General features: G+C 41.0%; 1 protein-coding gene across 2 annotated transcripts in view; it reads right to left on the bottom strand.

Annotated features, from left to right (window-relative positions):
• The window catches only part of rxraa (retinoid X receptor, alpha a), a 117,235-nt gene that overhangs the window by 44,090 nt on the left and 55,641 nt on the right, over positions 1-17,504 (bottom strand). For both annotated transcript variants that reach the window (XM_084383281.1, XM_084383282.1), the window contains exon 3: positions 4,487-4,725. In XM_084383281.1, coding sequence (XP_084239407.1) covers positions 4,487-4,725 — 239 coding nt within the window. The remainder of the gene's footprint in view (positions 1-4,486; positions 4,726-17,504) is intronic.

Raw genomic sequence — 17,504 nt, 5'->3', positions numbered from 1 at the left:
ACGTAAGAATTGGCTGGTGATAAAGGACCGTCTCTCTCTTTACATGTGGTTTGGCTTTTGGAGGATGTAAGATTCCAGTTAGAATGGGAGTTTTGTTCATCCTGTCCCCGCTGTCATTAAGTTGTCATTTACGCCTTTGATGTAGAGGACAGCAAAGGCTCATTGTTTTTGGTTTTGACCAATTTTCATTGAAATTTCACAGGTCTTGATAAGAACCAGATAAGTTTGTTGAGATTTCCACTTGCGTCCATGAATCTAAAAGCTGTGTTTCCTGTTAAAAGAAGACACAGATGATTGCAGTTCAGGGTAAACAAGGTCCTCTTGTCATCACAAGAAGACAGTAAGAAATAACAAAGGAATTAAAGCTGAAAAAAGACTGACCGTGTTGACTGTGGTTAACACGGCAAACTAAATTTTTAAAACCCCTTCTTTCTTTTAACTCTAACCCTGTTTGTTAAGGTGTGTGTGTGGTTAGCATAGGCGGGTGTCTCCCACTGGCCTCTGGGTGGTTAAGTAGGGAGGAGGCTGAGCTGTGACCTCGTTCCAGTCAACTGCTCATGAAAACAGCAAGTCAGCCGAGTGTTAAGAGCAAGTGGCATACGCCGTCTGACTCAAATCACGTCTCATCAGAAGTGCGGCGCCTCACGACCACAGGGCCCTGCCACCATCTTTAACCTCTAACATCAAACTGCCTTGGCTCCACCCTTGCTAAGTAACAGTCAGCAGCCTCGACAGGTCTCAGTTATGCAAACGTTCACGGTTAACAACTCAAATCCTCAGAATACGAGTGCCTGTCAGATTTAGGCCTGGGTGCCATTTGAAACGTTTCAAAGCCGGCACCCAAACGATACTTGAGTTTTGGCAGAATAACCAAAATAATACTTTTATTCTATTCCTTAATTGAGTAAGAACACAGGTTTTTTTTATTTTATTTTTTATTTTGTTTTTAATATATATTTATATAATATGTATTTTTTTTTTTTTACTTTTTAATTTAGCATTACTAAGCACAAACATTTAAAGAGCAGCTAGCAGTATGTATATAAGTGTAAGTATTTATTAACATTCTTATCAACAATTACAACTAGGCACCTGTAAGTGGAGGCTGGTGTTTGAACAGATAATGAATTATAATGTACTAAACAAAGGTTGTAATGATATGAAAATGTCCTTATGGAAGAAGTTATAATTGATGACAAATGCTGTACATTAGTAAACAGTTGAAACAATCCTTAAATCTGCTAACTACATTATGGTTGGTTATTAACCATTTATTAAATGTTTCTATACTTGTTACTGCTAATCATACATGCAAAATATGGGGGCATATTATTATTAATACAATTATTATAAATAACAATAATAATAATAATAATAATAATACAAAAACGTCTTTTAAAAACCCAACAATAAAGATAAGTACTAGTAATAAAACAAATAAGACATGTTGGCAATAAGACAGTGAGCTAGAATTAATGACAGTCCCCTGTACTTCCATTAAGCCTAATCCAATATCAACTAAAACATACTTAAATCATCTAGATTTAGATTTTTATGTGGATCAACATCAAACTGTACTCACTCATAGATACCTGCCATCTAAATACACACATTTTTTAAATCATTATTTTACCGCGCATTATTCCCCGAGAAGTTAACAAAAATGTCGTAAAACAGCGCATCCCGTAATTTTAAAGAAAGCGACAAAAGAAAAGCAAACAAAGACTAAGTAGACCATATTAAAATTCAAACCAAACAACCCAAACTTTCAGTACTCGACAGTTTGCCATACTTTGCTACACAATTTATCGAAATATTATTAAAATTGCGAAATATAATTTTTGATTAAGGTAAATTGTGTGACAAAACAGCATTATAAAAAAGTTTGTTTGGTACAGACGCTAACAAATGTCATGGTTTTCTTTCGGTGAAAATAAAAATTGTGATACAAAAATGATCATTGCCTCTAATCATGAATCAAAACACAAGTAGATTAGCTGTCAAAATTATGACATTATTTGACAAAATTATTGGATAATTTGACAGCCCTAGTTGTTAAGGGAAAAACTATTGTGGTTCAAGGTCATTGTAGAATCAGGGTATGGGAGGTTTCGTTTTCTGATGTCCTCAATCTGAATTTGAAGCGTGAGAGATTCTGCTTCATATTCGCATGTGTTTACCACACACTGGCATCATGAAACGGGTGTGAAGAGAGGGTGGTGAAGAGGGTGGTCCACTCTGACTCATAACCAAACCATCCTTGATCACCTCGTTTTACAAATGAATGGACAGTTAAATTCAGGTATCGGAACTAGAATCTTTCTTTCAATACCCAGCCCTAACTGAAGTTCATGTCAGCCATTAATCACCAACAGTAACCTATTAGTCATACCCATTTGCCTTTGTTTGACAGCTCCAAGAATAAAACGTGAAAAGTGCAAATTGTAATGAAAGGGCAGTGGCAATCATCATGTTTTGGAGCCACTTAGACTGGTAACAGCTGTTTCAGCACACTCAACACAATGCCGCTCTGTTAGAGACTGGAAACCAGCCATGACCCATAACACAAGTTAGATACATGCTGTAATTACTGTAGGTACAGTTTGAAAACTGTCAACAGAAACAGCTGTTATACCTGCTCTTTATAAAGCAGTGAAACATGGCAGCATTGGCGAGGAGGCAGTAAGGATAAGTAAATAGATTCATTCAAATGAGACAGACTGAGACATACAACGTTTGCTAGTTAAACACCCAACCTGCATACAAAGTACGTCGCTCCGGGACAGAAACTGCAGCACAGATGAAAGTGTTGGAATTAAAAAGTGTAGAAGAATCAGAAGGAGAGAGCGGTGGGGAGCGGGAAAAGGGGCTTTCTAGCAATGAAAGATTCTGGCCGCTTTCTGAGACTGCCCCTAATCCACTCTTAACTCCATTACATGTGGGACACTTCTGCGATAAGCCCAACAATGGCGAGGAGAGCCCATTCCAAATAGCAATGCATTGCCGATGCACTTTAACACAATTATTAACAAACACAAAAAAGGGCAGCCACCGCATTTTGGGGAGGAAACAATTTCAATTTTAGATATGACTTCCAGACGGAAACTGGGCCACTGCAGGCTTTGATGTCTTAATTGTGTGTGTGTTTTTTTAATACCAACGAAACTGAGGCTTATTGATGGAACAAAAGCGTCAGAGACGAAGAGAGAGGAAATGGAGATGGTCTGAAAGAGACAATAAATGGGGAAAAAAACAAGACCAGAAAAAAAAGAGTAAAGAGGATAGCCGGAAGAGAAGACGAATGACGGGATAGAGAGGAAGGCGAGATATGGCGGCAGAGAGTGACAAATATGCACTAGATAAAGAAGAGAGAGTGACAGAGCTGAAGTACTGTGGAATCCCAGTTGAATAGGCCTTGATTAACTGTGGCATGAGGTCAAAGCAAGGCCTCTGTCTGCTGGGGCCTGGCTTAGGAAAATTACACTGTGTGTGTGTGTGTGTGTGTGTGTGTGTGTGTGTGTGTGTGTGTGTGTGTGTGTGTAAGCGACTGTAATTTGCACTTCTGAGATATGTGAATACACTTGTAGGACAAGATACAGAACATTTTGTCTGTTTTTTTTTACTTAAGAGCCAAGCTAGGTGCGTGCTTCCAATCTTTATGCTAAGGTAAGCTAACACATTTTTGGCTATTGCTTTGTACTTAAAGATATAAATTACACAAAAAAATATCTCAAAACAACTAAACCTTTGTTATATATTTTGTTGATTTGTATGCTTTCATTATCCTAAACATTTTCCAACAATGTTCCAACCAAGTCCCTAGTTTTATTAAAGGTACGGGTGCATTTCATTTGTTTGCCTATCTACCTTTCTAGGGAAACACAGGAAACACTGGAAGATGTATCAGAGAGAGACTAAACCTGGCTAAAATTAATGCAAATAAAACTTCCAAATTTCCTCATCTGTAAACATTTTTGCCTGAGTCACATCAGATGGATTTTCATCAGCGTTGGCGGGTGCTTAACTATGAAGACAACAACTCCCATGATCCCACACTACTTTATATCAACAAATTACATCTTTTGTTTTCATTGTTTTGATTGAGAGACCCCTAGCAGCAGGAATTACACTCTGTGTGTTAAATGAATGAACAAAGAATGGAGAACAGAGACTGGGATTTCATTAAAGGGGACAATACGGGTTTATACCCTTAAATAAGAAAAGAAAATTGTAGAATATAAGGTATATAAAGAAAATAATTACGTTGTCTAGCACAAGGCACATGGTTCAGGGTAATTGACCTAACAGCTGAAATTCTAACAAATCAGGCAATAACAGCTCCCAAGTGTCAACAGAACAGGACTATCCATGTTAAGTAATAAGACAGTTACCTTGAGACACAACGCCTGCATGCACATCTGTTATAAGTATGCCTCACAAGTGTGTGTGTGCAAATGCATAGTTGTGGGTCTGTCACGGGCCTCACCTGGGGGCTGACGCTGGGGCCGTAGCCCATGCCGGGCGAGTTCATGGAGTGGGGGCCCATGGGCGAACTGATTACGGAAAAGGGTGAGGCCAGGCCGTTCATGGGCGAACTCAGCGTGCTGATGGGAGAGTGAAGAGAGCCGGAGGGCCCCATGGACGTCGGGCTGAGCAGGGACGGGTGCATTCCCCGGTGGGATGTGGGTGAGCCCAGGGGCGAGGAGGTCAGCTGGCCCGACGAGTCTGTTTGGATAAATCGGAAAAAAAGGGAATTTAGAATTAAATCTTGCATCTTTATGAATATTTTGTCAGCATGTTTTTGATTTGCAGCTCAAATTAAAAAAAAAAATCTGGTGCACCTTAAGACTATTAACAAACACATTTTTTTAAAACCACATTGTTCACAAACACCTTTAGATGTTTTTAAAGGATGTTTTCACACTTCAGCTAATTGGTCTTTTTTCCTGACCAAAGATGTTGGCGCTAATAATCCGGCACATCTGGTGAGGTGTAAAAGCGGTTGCTGAATCTGAGCAGGATCCAGGAAAATGGACAATTAAGCAAAAACCTTTGAGACAATTAAATCCAACAAAAGCTCTTGTGAAGAAGCCCATACGCAACATGTGTGTCAATGGAGGCAGACGATGATGTCCTCCCAGTACTTCTCTTGCTCTGTCCTGCACTGATTCTGCTCCTCAATGAAGAGTTTACCTCTTCACAAGTGCTTCCCTCTGGGATCTATGAGGTCAGGATGTATATCTATAATGTATGTGGTTGATGAGTGGAGTACTGCGCCCTGGAGGACTGAATATACAACATTGTACCAGAGCTGAGGGGAAGTGAGAGAGAGGGATAAGGATAAGGTCATGTGTAGTATGAAGAGCTTATCTTCTGTTTCTGTCTGTAGTCTCCCTCCTAGACTTTGTCCTGCTCTTTACCTTGGCTGTGTGGGCCATCTTCCCATCGGCTGTCAACACAGAAGATATGGGACAGGCAGGAGTGCCAGCAGAGCAGGAGGGTAGTGTGGTATGTCACTGAGAATTTGGCGACAGCAGGGTTGTCTGTGTGCTGATAACCCTCCTACCCTTTTGTCTCATCTTTCAACACCTCCTTTCACTCTCTCATACTTTTTATTTATGATAATCTCTGTCGCTGCTTCTATTTGCCTCCTTTGTCCCTCTGTTACTTCTGTCTCGTCTTTTCAAAGAGTTTCTTTTATGCGTTTCTAGTGGAGATTACCTTGGATTCTGGACTACATATGAAGAAACTTTACTTGGCTCTTGAGAAAGGCTTTCTTTTTCTTCCTTTTTTTTTGCACGCGTAGTCGATTGACAGATGTACTACGTAGTTTCGGAAAAGAAATGCAAACTCAAAAAGTAAATAGTTACAGTATTAATTAGGAATTAATTCAAACTCAGAAAGTTATTTGATATATTTCTATAACTGAAACATGGCAACAAGTAAAACAGCATGAAATTGTGTTGCCCTTTGAGGAAGGTTTTTTTACTCATTTGATTCCGTCTTGAAATTATCCATGAGGGAAGATTTCTTTCTCTTCTCTTTAAAATGTCTTCCCAAAACTACTAGAGTGCACCTTTATGTAATGTTCTACCTTGCAGTTGTAGCTGATGTGTTGGACCATATATATGAGCAGATAATTACCAGCAGAATCATAAAACAGGAATGCTTCTGGCAAAACTGGATTTACAGGAATTCTGCATTAATGTGATGAAGTGCATTAAGTTCATTTTTCAGCTATTTATAATTATATAACTATAATTATAATAATAATTATTTTTATATTTTCACTGTTTCTCAATCCAATTTCCAGTAATGTATAGTGAACCATTTAAAAATTATATAAACACTGTGCCACAACAAGTATCCAAATTGAACAGCTGATATAAGGTTGCTTAAGTTCACCTCTGATGATGAGTCATTTGTCCTAACATACCCTCTTTTACCCTGTCCTGTTCTGACACAACAACTTTGCCCTCTCTGCAGCGAGGACATGGCCTAGTTATGTAATATGTGCGCTTGTCTATCAAACTCCAACGTTTCATAAGTGACCAGGTTCCTCTGTTTCCATGCAGTGGAATAAAACTGATGGATGGCTCGATTAGCTGACAGCTGAGAATAAGGAGCCCAGTTCACAGCAATCTTCCTGGAGTGCTTTGTCTCTGTCCCAGCTGACTTTACAGCATGTGTGTTTGTGTTTTGTGGTGTGTTTCTGCTGTTAATTTTCTCTTGAATGCAGGAAGAAATCTTTGCATCTTTGTCCCCCGCATCAGCAATCCTCAGGACGGCAACCTAGCTGGCAGCTCAGCCAAGCCAAACACATCCTGCACATCCTGCTTGCCTCAAGAGCACTTCCTGTGTGCGCATACACACATACACACACGGGTCCCATCCTTTTGAAAACAAACACACATCCTTCTTAATAAAGGGCTAACAACAGCTCTGCATCTAGCTGTATTAGTTCAGTGTTTAATCCTCTGACTGATACCCCTCAAGCTTCTATCCCTCTGATTACAGTTTTTTCCCCTAAAATGCGCCCACACACATAATTCCTGAAAATTAAATAAATAAAGAAAAAGCTCTCCCTGAGCCAACAATTCCCATAACCCTTCGCCAATTGGGTTTTAATTCAGGCAGATAAAGCGAGCCGTGGTATTAGTGTTGCCAATCTGCTATTGTAGGTCTCAGCGGGGGGGAGCTCAGCTGACAGCGTCCCAGCAAGGCCCCACCTCGAGGGGGGGATGACAGAAACAGGCTGGGAGGTAGATCACACTGTTTATGTCTCTTTCTCTCCTATTCATTCCTTATGTCTCTCTCTCCTCCACCTCTTTTTTTGGAGAACAGGAACAAGCAGAGCAGAAAATTAACTGAAAAATCTCTGCACATCTGACATCATCAACAACATCAACAAGTCTCTGATGCTCTTTTTCCAGATGGACATGAATGTGGTCATATTGCTTGTGATCATATAGATCTCTCACAGCAAAATGTGTGTGTGTTTGCATGTGTGTGTGTATGTTTATTCTTGTTGGAGTTGGGTTGCCAGTGTAGGATTACAGCAGGATGAAAAGGACTCTGTCCTAATCCTCCCCAGAGAGGAGAGGAGAGGAGAGGAGAGGAGAGGAGACACAGAAGGAGAAGAGAAGAAAGGAGACAAGGAGAGGTGAGCAGGAAATAAAAAGGTGTATAAGTAGAGGAGAGGAAAAGAGGGGAGGAACTGAAAAGACATACAGTAAACAGATAGGGGAGGGAGATGCAAGGAGAAAACAAGGAGAAAAGAGACAAGAAGAGGAGACAAGGAAAGAAGAGGAGGAACTTTAAAGACATAAAGGGAGAAGAGAGGAAAGGAAACAAGGACAGGAGGGGAGGCAGAAGAGAGAAGACAAGGAAAGAGGTGAAAACAAGGAGAGGAGGATAGGTAAGGAGAGGAGAGAAAGGACCCAAAATATGCAAGTAGAGGATAGGAAACAAGGAGGGGAAAGGGGACAAGAAGAAAAGAGGAAACAAGCAGAGGACTGGAGGAGACAAGGATACCAAAAGATGTACGAGGAGAGTAGAGGAAAGAAAACTAGAAGAGGAGAGGTGATGAGTAGAGGAGGAAACAAGAAGAGGAGGATAGATAAGGAGATGGTTCGTTGAGAAAGGACCCAAAATATGTAGAGGATAGGAAACAAGGAGGAGACTGGAGAGTAAAGAAAGTACAAGCAGAGTACTGTAATAAAAAGATAAAGGAAAGAAGGAGGGGAGTGTTAGGGGTTTTTAGTCTGTCACATTGAAATACAGTGCCTCTATTTCTTCATATGAGACTTTCATGTCAACCTGGTGAACTGGAAAATGAAAGATGTTTTAACAGCAGTCTTGAGAAAATATGGCAAGCTCAAGCAACTGTTTGCACTATCTGCAGAAAGAATAAAATAAACATCATCTTAAGATTACTGTACTTTAGAGTGTGTAAGAAGCAAACCAGTGAGCGAAGGCAGGCCAGGGGAGGAGAGGGGAATACAAATTACTGAGGCATCCACAAAATTGCAAAAAGTTGCAGTCTTCCAGGTTCCCAGTGTACCAGTATACAAAAAGATTGACTCATGTTTAGATAGGGGCTGAAAAGTGCTTCTGAGCGTTGTCGTTTGCAGCCTCTGCCTGTCAATTGGCCCGGATCGCTGGGCACACAAAAGCACAACTGACAGCTACAAATAAGCAAATTAGGGCCCATCTTACAGGCAGGCGCAGACAGAGTTCCCCACTTATCACTTCTGTACTCCATACAAGCATCTCCTATTTCTAAACAATGCTTCCCGCCCTCGTTCTCGCCTTTCTTGCTCCTTTGTTCTGCCTTTGGGTGTGATTACATTGAGGAAATTTGCCAATTTGTGTCTGGCTGTTGCTGGCTTGTGCATTTAGGAGATGATGAATTGATGATTGAGATGGGGACGGATGATGGCATGAAAAGAGATGGTCCTCAGAACAGAGAAAGAATAGCAAATGGCAATTTTTGAAAGAGCATGTGTTTACATCTTTCTGACAGATGATCGCTTGCGGCTGTGAATAACGGCCGTCCTTTCTGGAAAAAGCTTTTATTTGTTCAGCAGCTAAGGTGAAAATACCATAAAGTTGTATAGGTTTGTTCAGGATCAAAGCGAAAGGAATTTTATAGGGTGCAGGTTTGGTTTGAGTTGATTTGGGATGCACTAACAAACAATCCATTTTGCCATTGGAGTACCAGGTGTTGTTGAATTAACAGCTAGAAGAGTAGAAGAGGAGGATGTGCTGTGGTCTCTCTAGTTACACTCAGTTACTGATACTCTAACTGTTGGCAGGGGGGAGCATATCCTGAAGGAACAGCAGAGGGTGCACTGTTTGTCAGCTAAACAGACCCTGTGGTGAAAGGTGACAGGCTGGAGGCTCAGAGGGCCTCTGTAACAAGAAGCTACCCGACCATCTCACCTTAACTCTTTTTGTCATTTACATTCCCCTGCCGACTTTGTTAAATAAGGCACAAGGCACAGCTGATACAAGGGGACACAGTTGCTTGATCTCTGTAGAACTGTAAAACAGACTCTGAATTGGCAGGGACATTTCGAGTTCTTCCAACAGCAGTGATTTTCAATTTGGGTTTCAGACCCCCTCAGTGTGTCCCAAGAAAAACATTTACAGGATGTTTAATGATTAATGTGACAGAGAAGAAGAAAGATACGCACTTCTGCACCACAAAATAATGTGAGCTTTGGCTTTTATAGAGATGGGTTTAAAATACTTTTTATCCCTTTGCTTACAACTGCGATAAAGCTTTGCCCCTTTTCATCAAGTTGTTATTCCTAATCTAGTTTTCATTGGTTTATATATTGGCAATGTGAAATGAAGCATATGCTTTCTATTGTTTCTCTCTCTCTCTCTCTCTCTCTCTCTCTCTCTGTGTGTGTGTACGTGTGTGTGTGTGTGTGTGTGTGTGTGTGTGTGTGTGTGTGACTATTTCTGCCTTAAACACTGACCATGTCAGGACCAATAGACCTCATGGAGACCAAAGACCATTCCTAATGCAGCAACAAGTGATTTCCTAAGTTTACAGATGAGGTATGAATTGAGGTTGGGTTAAGGTTAGGGTTTGGCATGAACTGGTTAGGGTTAGGTTGTATACATGAATGAAAGTCAATAAATGTCCTATAAAGGATAGCTGTGCAAACCTATGTGTGTGTGTGTGTGTGTGTTGTATTTGTGTACACGAGGTATAGAAGTCTATCTGTAGGGCACTTGGATTAAGGTTGGGTAATTAGACTAATTCATTGGCTAGTGGCAAAAGAGTGCACTGCCTATTGTTCTTTTTGGGGTAAATACTTTTCATTTTATTTTGCTAGTTTAATGGTCTGCCACTGAAGAACAAGCAACAGTAACTGCTCAGCAACAGACTTTGGATCTGGGAGCTAACCCAGAAAAAGGCAGCAGGGAAAGACAGCGTGTAGAGCCAGAACATTTTAACATCTAACTCGGTGGATTGAGGATTCCTGTCAACCAAAATTAGAGCTGAATTGTTGTTGTTGAAAAAAGATTTTAAAAAATTAATAAATAATACTGAACAAAAAGAGTCGTTTATGAGTCGGTCCAGTATTGGCAGGTAAATGAAACTAACTGGGTTATTTCAGACGAACGGTCCTCTCATCACCAGTGTGGGGAGTGGGGACTCCCCCACCCCCTGCATGCGCTGCAAACACCCACACAAATATATTGGCGATCGCAAGTTGTTGGGCTGACGGTGGCCAGTTCAAAATTGTAATGTATCACCCAACCATAACTTGGATACAAACTTGTTTTGCAACATACTAGATCAACTAACCTCTTCTGAAATGAAGCAATTTAGATGGGGAAATCACTCTCTTGTCAGCAGCTCATATACATGTAATCTGTGAAGATGGGTAAGATCTTCAAAAGATTAGAAACATCTGTTTCCACACAGCTTTTACAGTAAAAGACTACTAATGATTCAACTGGCTGCAGAGCTTACACCAATGGTTGCATTCCCTAACTAGCCCATGAGCTCATGTTGCCTCTGCCACCAGCAAAGAGATGATGCATTATAGATGGAAAGTACACCCCTATACCCCCCACAACAGTCTGAATCATCCTGAGAGCAGATGAAACCTCCACGTCTGTCTTTTTTTTCTCTCTTTGACCTGTTTTACTCCAGCAGCTTTGTATGTTTATCTCCCTCAGTGTCTCTTTCACCTCACTTCTGGAACTCTGTCCATTTTGCCGTCTTTTTTCAAACACATTTGCAATCACAAACATGTGCTTATGCACAGGCAGACAGATGCTTATTTTTCACTCCGTGGCTAACTCTGCTCCTCTATTATTCATCTACTAGTGCCACAGTGGAGATTTAGTGAAACATGAGGGCGTGGGATGCAGGAAAAACAGAAGGGAGGGGCTCAAAAATCTCAGTAAATCACATACTTTAGGTCCAATAGCTGTTTTGCCTTTAAATGTCCTCATTCACAATCAGCGGAATTGACTGTCAATAGGCAGAAATCATAATGCTTTGGGGAGTCAGCACTCACATGCATACAGCGGTGCCAGTTTTAGGTTAATACCCCTATAGCTTCTGTCCATCCCACATTCTCCTGAGACTCTTAAATCTTTCACTCAAGCACACACACATGCAAATGTAGACTGCAGATCTTCAATTCATATCCTTGCACAAACAATGGGTTTTCTATACCTCTCTTCTGGCAACGGGTCAGCCGAGGGATGATGCCAGTGGCGTGACAGCAGCCAGGAAAAAATTCTGTCATTTCATGGATTGAGTTTGCCGTAAATTAAGCAGTCATGAGTCACTTGCACCTGCAGCGCAGTGCATTAAAACAAACTGCAGTTTCCTCAGAGGGAGAAAGCTGGATGAAGCTGCGGCCTGTCAACAATAACGCAGCCCCCGTTTTTTTTTGTTGTTGTTGTTGTTTTTTCCTCCGTCTGTTGATTTGAGGCGACAAGCAGATTTTTTATTATTCACAGGGACATTTTAGGAGAGGCAGGTGAGTCAGTTTTTGAAGCGCATGAAGCGCCAGAGCACAGTCGGGATGAAACGCTCGTCATTAGCATTTCTCCGGATGTGTTCAGAGGAAGAAGAGAGGAGAGGGGGAAAAAGATTCAACAAAAAAACCCAAGAGATTCAGTTGGTTGTGTAAAAAAAACCCAGAGCCCAAAATAAACCAGGAGACTGTGTAACAGCTTCATTTTTAGAGTTTTTACCGCTGATGTCTATATCACCATGACGACAGCAGGCTGATATCTTACTCCATGGGGTCTGTGCGTCTGCGTTTTTATGTGTGTTTTTACAATTAGACTTTTATTCATCAGCATGTTGTTATCAGCATGATACTTGTGATTTAAATTGTATACCAATGTCAACATGTTGTGAGTGCTGCATATGTCCATGTGTGCTCATTAATCTGGGGATGTTGGTCTACTGTTTTCGCCTACATAAACAGACTTATCTGGTCCCTTCAGTTAAGGTCCAAAGAGTAAATATCCCAGTCTGATGTGTTTACTCTGTGGATAGGGGAGAGGCAGTGGGAGTATGTGTGTGTGTTTAGGGTGGCAGGGAGTCAGTGTAGGTGGGGCCATAGCTGGTTGATGACATGTCAAAGGGTGATATAAAACATGATGAGCAATAGCTACTGCTTCTTCTTTTTTTAAAATGTCTCAATGATTTTAAGATTGCTTGATTTGCCAACAAATCTTTGCATTTTAAAGGCTGTTACTGTAACCAGTGACTAGTGTTTTTGCTAAATGAATGGATTGGATGGATTTCCTTTGTATCAAAAAACTCCCAACTCATATTCATCTCCCCTTGTTTTTAAAGGGTCTATAGGGATTATACTTCACTAGACACACAGGACAAAAACTATAGTCATGTTTTCAAATTGCAATCAAAATGTCTTATTTCCCTCTGTAGTGACCCACATCTTCTATTGATCGAGAACCCCTCCAGTGTCACTCCTCGTTTCTGGTTTCACTATGGGTATTTAGTGCTTCAGTGGGCAGGGATGATGCAATCAATTAATCAATAAATACAAACACCTGTTCCCTTCCTGTATACTTCTCATGTAGCAGACTTGAAAGCTATTTTTTTCCATTGAACTGAATGGTATTTCTGGTCTTACTCAGCCCCTGGTAAGACATACTGGCAGCAGTGAGCACATGTTGGAGTAGTTGTTGGTTTAAGAGATTGGCACTTTGAAGCCTTGACGCCTCACATCTGATGATGGTACTTTCTTTTGTCAGACTATCACATTGATCACGTGACAGCAAGATGGAAAATGTCATTTTTGGGGAAATTATGCAAACCTGGGACTGATTAGAAAAAAGTGGATGCAAAACAAAAATAAATCCATCGCAATGTCATCTATTGATTTATGGACTACTGTTATGGACATCTTGGTTTTCTGGAGCCATAAATGACTATATTTGTACAAGATAGTGGCACTAGGGAGGCCACTGATTGGATCTGACTAAGAACCCAATGAAATGTTGTGGTTACAACTTACCAATCACAAGGTAGCCCATGCCTTCAAGCAAACCCAGCTTTATAGTCTGTTTGCAAAACAAACAACATGTCGCATTAAAGGAGACATGAGTCTAACAACTGAGACTATAAACTCACTAGGAAACCGGTGGAATCGCCCCGTTGACCATGAGAAAGAATGTAAATTTAATTCACTTCAGCATTGGCCTCACCTTTAAGATGGTCAATGATGCAAAACAATGCACAAAGCAAACAAATCAGTTGCAGATAGAAGCATTTCATCAGCACTTCTGAGACTTGGAACTAGACAAGTGACATCACAGCCTTTCTTAATGCACAAATAACACTTGACGACAACAGGGTTTGATTCTTAGTCGTTTGTTCCCCGCAGTCCTTGTGCTTTTTATGATCCCTGCACAACTAAAGACACACTACAGGAGAAAATAATACCCTGTGTTTACAAGGTTTTTCCCCACACTCATTACTTTAAATCCAACATCCTCATTACAGTAAATGAGGCTTGAAGAAGGTGCAAAAAAAATAAAAAACACGTGGTAGTGATGAGGGCACTAGCTTCAACAGCGTCGTCTGTTGAGTAGAGATATGATCAGACAGAGCAGCTGCAACTATAGCTGCTTCATTTTGACAGCTCAAATCAAGAGTATCTAAGCTCTTCATCCCGTCTGTTAAGGCCCCTATCTGCTGGCATCCATGAGCCAAATAAAAGAGAGAATGCATGTGCGAATGAAAAAGGCCTTAATGTGAGATAAGTGGCAGAAAAGACCCAAAACAGGCCACCCATAATTTCACAGTAGGTGGGCTGCTAACAGCCATCATTTGATAGTGTTGATATAACCCGATTCTTTTTGCCTGCTGAAACAACTGCCCTCATTAAAGACTTAATTCTTTCCCTCCCACCTCCCTTTTACTCTTTTCTGTCTCTCGCAGGCTCCATTCATTTTCCTCTTATTTCAATTCATTGCCCTGATATCATGTGCATGAAAGCGCCAGCTCCTGGGGCAAGCTGGTGCCCTCGGTGACTCTTAAGTGTCTGAGGAGGCCATGGAGCCGCGGCTGGCTGTGGCGAGGTGCCAGCTAAGCCACAGATTACTGGCGCTACTGCTAACTGTGCCCCAACTGCCAACACTCTGATCTGCTGATATGGCCTAATTGTTCTCTTTAGCTCAGAGGTGATATACCATCTCCCCAGCCAGCTTGCGAGCAGAGCTACGCGATACAAGGCTGAGCAAATGCTGCTGGAAATACTTCAGTGTAAAGTGTCTGACATAGTGCTTGACACGTTCTAGCCATAATTATAGACAGAACTTGTCTATAGGAATGTGGAGAGAAGCCAAAAGGATGTGTGGTTTAGCAAAATAAATAAAATAGTACAAGGAATCAATTTATACATTTTTCCGGGTCGCTGTCAACCATTTTCTTTATCATGACATTAAAATTGCAGCTTGTGTATAGGTCTTTTTTTGGAAAACTAGTGCTATCAACCTCCACCATGCCTTGAAGCTCTTGCATAAGTACTGTATTTAATCACGTTGTGGCAAAACTATGAGGGTGTTCAGCATGCTGACCTTTCAGACGGACAATAGAAATGTTGTTCTTTCCTGCCATGAAAGATGTCACCATTGGAATGCTTTGGTGACTGAATTCTGAGTAACCACATCCACTGTTATGGAAAATACTGTACAACCTTTTTACAGCCAGCTTTCAAGCTCAAAAGATAGATTCTAGGTTAAGTATCACATTAAGTGGGCCATGAATAGAGGTGTCAAAAGCTCTTTTCAGCAAAGATGATGGTACTATCAGATAGGCGAGAAAGTCTGGAATACAAGAGGATCATTTTGGTTTTGCAGCAGTATTACATTGCCAAAACTTAACTCAAGGTATCTACAACAAATCTAGTATCATTTGGCTGTGAATAGTTGGCCGAACTTTATTCTCAATGGCCCTAAGGTTGAGTTCTAAGAGCTGGTTGTATCAGAGTCTTCTAACGAAATATCTGCCAAACAAAGGCAACTGGACTTGCTTGAGGTTCTTGAGGTCTCCTTTCATCTGAAAGGCTTCTTCAGTTCTGCAGGATGAGTAAGGAAACCCTGGCACAACATCTTACATTACCAGGTACTCACCACCGGTCTTTCTTTTTTTTATTTGTGTCAATGGCGTTCCTTAGGTATAAGGTCCCTTAAAGGTACACTTTGTAAGAAAGTGGATTTTTGAGGCTCATTCCCAACTTGTCAAATACTGACTGTAGGGTGGGTCAGTCACCATTCCAAAGCACTGCTTTTTGACGAGTTTCATCAAACCCCAAACCTTTTACAGTAGGTCCCCACAGAAAGTATCACCTTATTAGCTTTATTTGCACCACAAATCTGCACCCACCCTTGAGGCATTTACCGCAAAAGACAGCAAAAGACTACTGAAATGGAGTTGTGATATACAGATGAGCATGGCGAATGCATCACACTGGCTGTCCTTTGGGCGGCAGCTTATACCAGGAGCTGCTACTGACAATAGCATGTTGATCAAAGACATGGCATGGAGCGATAATTACCTGCCTGGGGAGCTGCCTTCAGGAGAGGAAGATTACATTTGCAACTTATGTTCTTCAGCCCTTTTTGAGGACTTGTTACCTTTTCAGCAACATAGCAAGCAGCAAGGGAAGTTAATATACTCCAACATGTTAAGGAACAACAGACTTTTTTGAATGACCTTAACCAGATGAGGTAGAGATTGATTTTTGAATTCTGTACACTGATGATTATGTAAGAGCTTCAACTTTGCTCATCCTCTTATCCCCGTGAAACCCCTGCCATCAAGTAAATGGGTTGGCGTTTCTCGATAACAGACTCAACTAAAAAAAAAAAAAAAGGAATCTGATATTTGTGACGTGATGGCCCTCTGAGCTGTAATGTCTGAAAATGTTGTGTGAATCCAAGTAACCGCGGAAATGTGAGGCAGCCAGGAAGCCATGATTCATAGAGCTTCCTCTTTTGTTGCACCCAGAGATGAAAATCTCAACGAAAGGCGCTTATCTGGCTCGCTCACTGCCAAAACACACTTGAAGGCACATGGCCAAGTGTACACATATAAACAAAAACACAGATATAGATAAGAACCTGACTGCAAAGCACAAGGTTGAGTTTAACTCAACAACAGCAGTTACGTGGAATCTGATAGATGTTTTTGATTATTTTCATAGATTTGTGTTATGACCTAAGCCAGACATGATGATGTATTAACTATCCAGAGAAATTGTCAAGATTAAAAGTAATGGTTATGTAATAATATGAAAGGGAACAATAGCCCTTTCCAAGATAGGGAATGACACAAGGGCAAGCTTTGGAAATTGTTACATAATGTGTATATAGATTATATGCAACACAACATCTTTCGCAGATGTAAGATCCATTAACAAAATTAGTCCATCGTGACACACCAAAAAAACCAAAAAAACAAACAAACAAAGAACAAATAATTGATCATGCACAGCCAATATATTTTAAACTATTGTCATCGTTTCTGCTAACAGTTAGCTAACACAACGGGAAGTCCTTGTCTTTGCACCTTTTCCAGGTCTGCAACCAGGTATAACAGCAAAGCAGCAGGTCAGACCGGGGACTGGTGCCCCTGCTTGCCCATTTCCTTTTTTCACCCATAAAAAAAAAAGGAAGAAAAAGGGGGGGGGGGGGGGGGGGGGGGGAGAGGACAGAACGTGGGGGGTCTTTTCATGAGCCGCCTCTGAGCCGGGCCAAACCAAATAAAACAATCACACTTACATGTAAATGAGCAAAAAGAAAAACAGCCTCTGATGTGGAGGTATGGAAGAGAAATCAATCTACAAGGTGCGTCCGCTCGCTTTCTAAGTGTCTCGTTATGACTCAGTGGTCATAAAGCCATCAGTCTGTGAAGAGTAATTATGCCAATTACTAAGGCGGAAAAACAAACTGTCCCTTCCCTCTGGTGACATCAGGATGAG

The sequence above is a fragment of the Pagrus pagrus genome (genome assembly GCF_965226575.1).
Source record: "Pagrus pagrus genome assembly, chromosome: 19".
NCBI classification, from domain to species: domain Eukaryota; kingdom Metazoa; phylum Chordata; class Actinopteri; order Spariformes; family Sparidae; genus Pagrus; species Pagrus pagrus.
The sequence above is the reverse complement of the archived record's forward strand: the minus strand, read 5'-3'. Positions and strand labels throughout refer to the sequence as shown.